Source organism: Morone saxatilis, unplaced genomic scaffold (assembly GCF_004916995.1).
Source record: "Morone saxatilis isolate NCDOM2014 unplaced genomic scaffold, NCSU_SB_2.0 Contig2, whole genome shotgun sequence".
Taxonomy (NCBI): domain Eukaryota; kingdom Metazoa; phylum Chordata; class Actinopteri; family Moronidae; genus Morone; species Morone saxatilis.
Genome location: NW_023339762.1, coordinates 22,521,493 through 22,530,707, shown reverse-complemented (window position 1 = coordinate 22,530,707; position 9,215 = coordinate 22,521,493). Strand labels below are relative to the sequence as shown.

At 38.6% G+C, this 9,215-nt stretch overlaps 1 protein-coding gene across 2 annotated transcripts; it reads left to right on the top strand.

Annotated features, from left to right (window-relative positions):
* Positions 1 to 3,253: 3,253 nt before the first annotated feature.
* Positions 3,254 to 8,602, top strand: cry1b (cryptochrome circadian regulator 1b; the record flags this gene model as incomplete). 2 transcript variants are annotated; one of them, XR_004796837.1, is given in 11 exon segments in its annotated part: positions 3,254 to 3,362; positions 3,697 to 3,839; positions 3,983 to 4,167; positions 4,313 to 4,401; positions 4,763 to 4,903; positions 5,096 to 5,407; positions 5,579 to 5,730; positions 6,047 to 6,249; positions 7,161 to 7,289; positions 7,447 to 7,605; positions 7,709 to 8,602. XR_004796837.1 is itself a non-coding variant. In XM_035665112.1 (10 exon segments), coding segments are annotated over 10 exon segments (1,546 nt in total), but the record flags the coding sequence as incomplete, so codon positions are not given.
* Between the last annotated feature and the right edge of the window lie 613 nt (positions 8,603 to 9,215).

The window sequence follows — 9,215 nt, the reverse complement described above, 5'->3', positions numbered from 1 at the left end:
AAAACAGTGTAAGAAATATAAAAATATACAGTATAGACGTAGGACATAAAGTAATTATGGAAAGGGAGAGAAGGTGCACAGTCTTGAGGAGTATGTACATTTGTAAAATAAATACGGGAAGCTGTTTTTGAATCTGTGTGGAAGTGAGCTACATCTAATTGGAAATAACACTTTACCACTGTGATTAGGCACCGTTGCTTCCAAAGTATTCACCATATGTAAGGAATTATATCTTTACACTAGATGGTGTATTTTCAGGATAATATCAGAATAATTTGCACACCATTTAGCTCATCTGTAATGCACGATTGCACTGATTTTATGTGGCTTTTTAGGGGAAATCTAAATCCATTACGTACTGTTAGGACATAATAATCACTGGAGAATCTGGAGTTGGTGAGTCTTACAGTCCTGAATACACGGGATGTTCGCTCCCCCCTGAGTTTTGCAAACATGCCACAAAACATGGTGAAAAATCATAGAAATCCTGCTGAGAAAAACCTGCTGAACACAAGTTTTCAGACTGTAAAAAAAAGAGTTTTTGGTGTCAGCATCAACAAACTCAATCTGGCCACTGTCGTCCCTATCACTGTTGATTCTGTGGCCATTTTTCCAGGTTATTTGTTTGCTTTCCTCCTGATATCAAAGCTTTTTCCATTTATAGCAGCCATATCAGGTTTGTTTTCCCACTCAGCTGTGTTGTGCCCTGAGTTGATGTACAGTCTGTTGTCTGTTGTAGGGTAATCATTAGTGATAATGACAAAGAGTTGGAGGTAATGGTCTTTTTTTGTGTGTGTGCTTGTTTTGGCTTTTACAATAAATGTACTTTGTCATTAATTTGCAGTAAGTGAAAAATACAGGATGTTAAAACAGTTGTTGACTTCTTTCCAGCATTTACACTGTGTTTGGTTGTTGAGTGCATGTTTAGGATGTGCTAAATTTAATTCTTTCTTTATTTTACTGTCTCTTTGAATTCGTCTTTTGCTATTAATTGTATCCGTTAGCCTCTCGATAGCTTTAGGAAATGGTTGCAGACAAAGACTCAAAACAAAATCGAATTAAATGTAAAAAGAGAAATATACGAGAGCTAATTTATACAAATAGTCTGACATTTTCCCTGAGTTTATTTTTGGTTTTTGTTCAGAATCGCACATTATATCTCGTATATAGCCACTCTACAGCTCTATATCTTCTTTGAATTCACTCTATAGTCCATAATAATATTCATTTCTGGATGGATTTCTTTGCTAAAGTGAAAAGGAAATTGACTTTGACCTTCATGTCGACGCTGTGACATTTTTCCCGCTTACTAACCCTGCTGCTCAGGGCTGAATGGAGAGCTGAGAAATTGGGTCAGTGTGTTGCTGCGGTCGTTACATCATCATCATCATCATCATGCATTTAAAACACACTCACCAGACCCTCACTCCACCCTCTTCACTCATATTTACTTTGCGCACTCTGTTTATATCACATATATCCACATTGTGCACATTTTCCAACATCACTGTGAGCCGCTTTTCACTTAGTTTCATTTACTGGTGGTCAATATAACTGCTGAGACTCTGTATACAGCAGCACCACCTGTATATTTCACTGTATTGGATCCAGTTGACTTTATGGACGCTCCTGCTACTCTTGGCACTGTATTAATGTAGTGCATGTTGGTGGACAAACTATGTAATGATAAGAAACTCCAGGACAAGAAAATGAAAGTTTGACAAATGATTCAAACTTCAGGTTAGGCCTGGGCAATAAAACAATGGCACTATCTGCAATAGACACTTCATTAATAGCAGTAGAAAGATAATTGTTCAATATAATAAGTGGAAATTAGTAGTTGTAGTCTAAACTTGTCTTTAGGAACAAATAACATACAGTATCAAAATGCAGATTTCTTAACAAATCCTTGGTGTGATGAATTTGGAACTGGTTCTTAATTGAAAAAATGAAAAGCAAATGGTCCATTAAAAGATAATTATCCTTTAATTAATAGTCCAATGTTAATAAAGAGGCACATAAATGAGTTATGGGGCATTGGGTGTGAATAAAAAAGGCGTTTCATACTTTCACATATGCATAAACAGTATTACGGTGCTGTGTTTGTTTGTTCTTGTTCAGGTTTGTTGTCATTGTGCTGGTTGCATTAGTGGAGAAAAGTAAAATTTAAAAGCTGAAGCATCATTCTATGTTTTCTGCCTCTCGCTGTAATAAATGTTAGGAAATGACGTTGATTATAAACAACGCAGTCTCTGTAATTGTAGTTGTCTGTTAAGTGCAGTGTGTGTCTACAAAGATTTCACCAGAAGAGGGCTCCCTGTTCACACTTAAAACACTCATATACTTTTGTCTCTCTATATAAATATATAGTCTGTATCACATGATAATTAAATGATGGTCATCTTCTGGCTTTCTTGTGTTGGTGCTAGTGGATGGCCACATATATATGTTCACATTTGTGAAATACCTGTTTAGTTTAATACATTTAAGTTCAATTAATTGTAAGGGTTAGTGTTTAATTTTAAGCCTAATGTTTAATTACTGTTTGAGTTGTATGGTCTTTGCCGTGTTGAACCTTATGATTATGCCTTTAAATTTTTCAGTTTTGATAAACAAATAGGCAAAGTGATGGTTTCTCTAAATAGTATGTTGTCAAAATAAGTGACCATAGCTATTATTGGCTGCTATAATGCTGCTGATAGCTGGGTTATTAACTCAGTTACTTTGTGAAATGAAGTGTTATAGTTGCACAGTGCCCCTAATGTGGCCATAAACCTTTAGTATTGTTGTTCTAGTTATCTGTATTTATGAAGTTAAGGCAGAATTAATTTTAACTGCCACATATGCTAAGCAACAGTACGCAGCAGTGACTCTTATTAAAGCAACAGCTGCATATCTAACGAGCTTAATCGGGATGGTCCACACATCCTTTACTGTTCCCCATGTGACACACACACACACACACACACACCTTCCCCTCAGTCTACTGTAAGGCATAATATTAGTTTATGACTCTGGGGAAAAAAACACTGATATTCCCCAAAGCTGTATTTCTGAACTATCGCACACATTTAGGCTATTCTGTGAGATTTGATAACTAATATAATAACCCGTGTAATATTTTTCACTTCCGTTCACCGACAACCTCTGCTGTACGCTTGTTATTATTGGTCTTGTGACTGAAATCAGTGTAAGGAGGTAATCTCAGCTGTATAATCAATTATAAATGATCCTTCTCTCTCTTTGGTTCCAGGTTTTTGTTGCATTGTTTAGAGGACTTGGACAACAGCCTGCGCAAACTCAACTCACGCTTGTTTGTCATCAGAGGCCAGCCTACAGATGTCTTCCCTCGTCTTTTTAAGGTATGAGAGATGAAACAGAGTAGAAGATGGCGTCTTCTACTTTTTGATCATTTAAAATAGTATTATAGCTCATCAAACGGTTTTCAGATTTGAATACTTAAGTAAACTTGTGAAAAAAAAAAAATTAAATCACTTATGACCCCGGTTACATATCAAACAACCTCACACCACGCAGGTATAAGGTTAATCACTCAGAACCAGTTTGTTGTAATGGACCAATCGACCATAGACTCTCTCTCTGTTACTCTATAGGTCTTTTCCTTTTTTTACATGCATTCATTTATAGAATAAAACAATAAATTATATAATATAATTGTTTGTATTTGTTCCCCAGGAATGGCAGATCAACCGTTTATCTTATGAATACGACTCTGAGCCATTTGGCAAGGAACGGGATGCTGCCATCCAAAAACTGGCCTGCGAGGCCGGGGTGGAGGTCATGGTGCAGGTTTCACACACCCTCTACAATCTGGTCAAGTGAGTATATGTTATTAGTCAAAAAAAATGATCGTACAGTGATGAACCTGTTTGAAACAATGCGGATTGTCCCTGCCTGCTTCTTGTTTGTGTTTGTGTGAAGATTTATTTGTGTTTCCTTTTATTATTTTCCTTTCCTAAAGGATCATAGAGCTCAATGATGGTCACCCTCCTCTTACATACAAGCGCTTCCAGGCCCTCATCAACCGTATGGATGCTGTGGAGCTCCCTGCAGAGACGATCACGCTTGAGGTTATCAGAAATTGTGCCACACCCATCAGTGAAGACCATGATGACAAGTTTGGGGTTCCCTCTCTAGAAGAACTTGGTACGTTTTTTTTTTTCCTTTATTCGTAACTATCTGTATGTTGTGTGCATGAATACACTGGTTGTGGTGTATATAAACAAACACTATGCAGCATATATTTCACTGTCGGTTTTTGAGTCTATACTTCTATATTTTGCTTTTTCAGGCTTTGAAACAGAGGGTCTGACCACAGCAATATGGCCAGGTGGAGAAACAGAAGCCCTCATGAGGCTAGAGCGGCATCTGGAGAGGAAGGTAAAAAGACAATTTACCACATAGTATATGCACAAGTTAAGAAACAAATATAGTTATTAACTCTGGCTTTAGCTGATAGACCTCTCATCTAGCTCAATACATTGTCATTTAATAAACACTATGACCCATTTTTTAATAGAAATAGATACAGGTAAAGCATGATGACGATCATATACACATCTTGCACACAAGATCATTGAATGCTTGGTCTTCCTTCTCAGTTTAGTTGCTTTACTGGCAAATCAGGTTATGATTTTCTTCGCTTTTCAATAGTTTCTAGTTTTTTTTTTTTTTAATGTGCAAAGATTGGAATTAGCTAAATTTGTCCGGTTTTGAGGCTGACTGACCATCTCTTTTGCAGGCATGGGTGGCAAACTTTGAGCGTCCACGTATGAACGCCAACTCCCTGCTGGCCAGTCCCACAGGTCTCAGCCCCTACCTGCGCTTTGGATGTCTCTCCTGTCGGCTCTTCTACTTCAGACTCACTGACCTGTACATGAAGGTACGAATGACCAAAGACGAGACAGGAAGCAACACAAACTATATACTATACTATTTTACGTTTATTCATGTTTACTTTTTACTGAAAAACAAATCTAATTTAATTTAAATGTCTTTTTTCTCTTGAAATCATGATTACTTACCAGTCCATCCTGCAACTTCATTTTGTATCCTGTTGTTTTTTGTGTGTCAGGTCAAGAAAAACAACAGCCCACCGCTTTCCTTGTATGGCCAGCTGTTGTGGAGGGAGTTCTTCTATACGACTGCCACCAACAACTCCTGCTTTGACAAGATGGAGGGAAACCCTGTGTGTGTCCAGATCCCTTGGGACCGGAACCCAGAGGCACTGGCCAAGTGGGCAGAGGGACAAACAGGCTTTCCCTGGATAGACGCCATCATGACCCAGCTGAGGCAGGAGGGGTGGATCCATCATTTGGCGAGGCACGCTGTGGCCTGCTTCCTCACCAGGGGAGACCTCTGGATCAGCTGGGAAGAAGGCATGAAGGTAAGGATGGAGAAAAGGGGATCATATGTACAAAGTTCACACCAATTATTACAGTTTGAAAGGAGGTTAAAAGGAAAGTTAAGAGTGAATGAAGGTGTCCAGCTGCTGCCCTGATGCTTAAAATGACTAACATGCATCGTCTCGACTGTCCACTGTCTGTGTCTCGTGCAGGTGTTTGAAGAGCTGCTTATAGATGTGGACTGGAGCGTTAATGCAGGCAGCTGGATGTGGCTCTCTTGCAGCTCGTTTTTCCAGCAGTTTTTCCACTGCTACTGCCCCGTGGGATTCGGACGACGCACGGATCCCAATGGAGACTACATAAGGTAAGTCAGTACTTTCATCTGCATCACATGAATATAAACACTGGCCTTTCATAAGCCGACAGTGTTGTGAGTATCTGTGACCCCTGCAGTCATGTCAAATAGGGAAATACGATCTCATGCTTAACTTGTGCTCTTTTGCAGCCTCACATGGGGGAAATGGATTTGTCATGCTTACGTCAGGAATATAAACAAATTGTTTCAAACTTCATATCATTTTTGTATTGGTATTAGTGTAATCTATCTGCATCACACCACAGAGATTCTCCGAAATGTGAAATGTGATACAATGATGTGTCGTTTCTTTCTCTTTTCCCAGACGTTATTTGCCCATATTGAGGGGCTTTCCAGCCAAATACATCTATGATCCTTGGAATGCCCCAGAGGAAGTGCAGAAGGCAGCTAAGTGTATCATAGGAGTTCACTACCCCAAGCCCATGGTGAACCATGCTGAAGCCAGCCGCGTCAACATAGAGCGGATGAAGCAAATTTACCAGCAGCTTTCCAGCTACAGAGGACTGGGTAAGAACATGACCCATATTACCTCAAACTCGCACTTTTTACAGTCTTTTTAATGTATTTTAAAATATCTGGAATGCTACCTATTTTTATACAGAGATAAAGTTGTCAAAGAAAATTCAATTTATTATCAGGTTTAAGTCATTTTTAGTCATTCCTGCAATCCAGGAAATCAACACTATGATGTTGGGCTGTAGATCTAAAAGCTAACATGCTGTTTGCTTTAGAGCAGTGTGATCGATAAGGGCCAGGTGAAAGGCGTCCCCGTAACAGCTCTGCTGTTTTGTTATAGCTACATAATAATTGGCTATAATCATACAAGCAGAAAAACTGGCTGACTGAAACAATATCATAAACCCATAAATAAAGAGCCTAAAAGGGTTCAGAAGGTTAATTTGACAATTCTAATTTTCACATTCTCTTGCCTGCAAATAATATCCATGCACATCTGTGTCAACTTGTCTTTGTCAAACCCCAGTATTAACAGCTAGATGATGGCATTGTTGGCCTGCAGTATTTATAGGTTTCACATGCTACGGTGTTAAAACCTTGGTGTACAACTGGTGTCAGATGATTCTGTGACCTCAGAGCAGAGATTAAAAAATGAGTCTCCGGTAATTGTCATAGAAATGTCACCAGCAATCTCATCAGCTGCTGTAGATGCTTTCACTTCCAGGTGTAAAAGCCAGGATTGTTATAATTTTATAAATGTACAGCATTGTGGTAACTATCAATGTCCACTTATCCATTAGCTTTGCTTAAAGACGGAACATACTGATGTTTGTGGAGTCTGCTAGATGCTGCGGGTGCTCGGGAAAAATAACACCCTGTCAAAGAACAAATCAATGTTTCTTTATCATTGTCACAAACAAGTGTTGTCTTGTGGGTAAATCAATGCTCTGGTGCCGTTGCAGGCCTGCTGGCAACAGTACCCGTCCATATCAACAATGGAGGAAATGGCAAGAGAGTTGACGCAGGGACCAGACAAGGCTCAGCAGGGTCCTGTGAAACCCCGTCCATACAGGAAGGAATGACTTCAGCAGGTACATAGACTGGATGTTCAACATCGTCATTATTTAAAATACAGTTCTTTCTATGTTAATACATACAAACACTTGTACAATTTGTTCTATACATGTTATTTACTCAAAGTCATCAGACTCATGGCTAAAATTAATACCAGCGTATCCCTGCCTGCAGGTTGCTGTTGGCCTTTGTGGACTGAAAACTGAATATTTGGCTTCTTTACAGACAACAACTGTTGTTCTGCCAAAACAAGCCAGAATTATAGAAAAGTAATCAAATGCCCTGAGCCAAGTTGCTACTCTGCAAACAACTGCACTGTTGAATTTATGATTTGTGAGTTTGTTCTGTCCAATTAACAAAATATAATGTAAATTGATACCAATTCAATTTGAAATCATCTCTTGATGTATGCTCCGTGTCTCCTGTTTTAATGCAGAAAGAGGACAGTTCACACAGAAGCGGCGTCGTGAAGAGGTTCCACTCGAAAGCAGCTCTAAATCCTGGAGGCACAGCAAATAGTGTGCAAAGGGTCCCTCAGTCCATCCTATCATCTGGATAGCATCCTCTCCTCAGGATCTGAGGATCTCAGGAACAGAGGAAGGAATTGAGAGAAACTGCAGGGTTTAAACGGCAAAAACAAATCAATAAAGTCCTCACTTTGTGGTGTTGTGAGGCCACCTGTTGTCTTCCACTACAGTATGTCACTGTACTAGTGATACAACCACTAAGCATTAGTACCCACACTCTTTTTCTCAGTGCCCCACATCAGTCAGGTCAGGATCACATTGGTCAGCTGGATGTGCTGGATGTGCATGCTTCGGCCTCTACACCTGGATCTGGAAGTGTCAAAATCTGAATTCTGACTCACGTCTGAGTAAAAGGGAACTGATAAAACAGTCAGGAGCCTGTGGAGGATTTGTCGTGTGCAGCTGACACCCTCACCTACAGTAGTCTGTTTTCTCTAAAACATGCCCCTAGATATTTCACACCAAGAATATCACACTGTCATGAATGTAAATAATGTTTAAAGCTTTTTGAAGATTTAGAACACAAAAGGTCTGATGTACAGTATGAAGGAATATTAGAAGCAAAACAGGCCTTACAACAACAACAACAAAATGTATATATTGTTTTTGATTTCCACCTTTTTGTATATTTGGTCATGGGGGGTTTTTACAACTCCTTTTTTGTAAAGAATGTCTTACCAAAACTTTAAAGTTCTTCTGTGAATGCACGTGCTTTTGTCTCCCATGTGACTGTAAATTATATTATTTTTGTACAAGGAATGACCAAACTGTATTAAAAAGGTAATAAAAGACAGTCATTGTTGTACCCTCTTGAGTTATTTGCACTATAATGCCTTTCTTTCTCTTTACAAAAAGAATGTCATGGTATGACATTTATGTAAATCCTGCATGACTTCTTGAGATTTGTTCTCAACTGGCCATGTGATGCTTCAGTTAAAGTTCAAACATTCACATTAATTCCCACATCCTTTGTCCAACTTCATTGTTGTTCAAATACTCTGATTGCTGCGCTAATTGATCTGCTGGAACAGAAGTAGGTCTTATGTCTTTAAAGTAATTTGCAATCTCAATGGGTTTGTGTTTCTCTTAAAGTAATGTTATTTTGTGTTTTATATTTTTACTATATTGAATAATTTAGAGAGATTTGTTTTCACTTTGATATGAAGAGTTGTTACTGTTAATCAGTGTCAGAAATATCATCCACTGTGAGTAAAAGCTGTTAAATAATAAAACCAGGGTAGTGCTTCTACCTTTTATCAGCATTCTGTGAACTTTGAGCCGAAGTTTGTTGTTTATCACATCATTTTTCCATGTAGGTGATGATCTTTTATCCTGTTTTCCTAAAAGGTGCAGACTTTTATACCAATTTTTAAGTATAGTAGGGAAATTATCTATGTATCTTATATGTGTTCATTG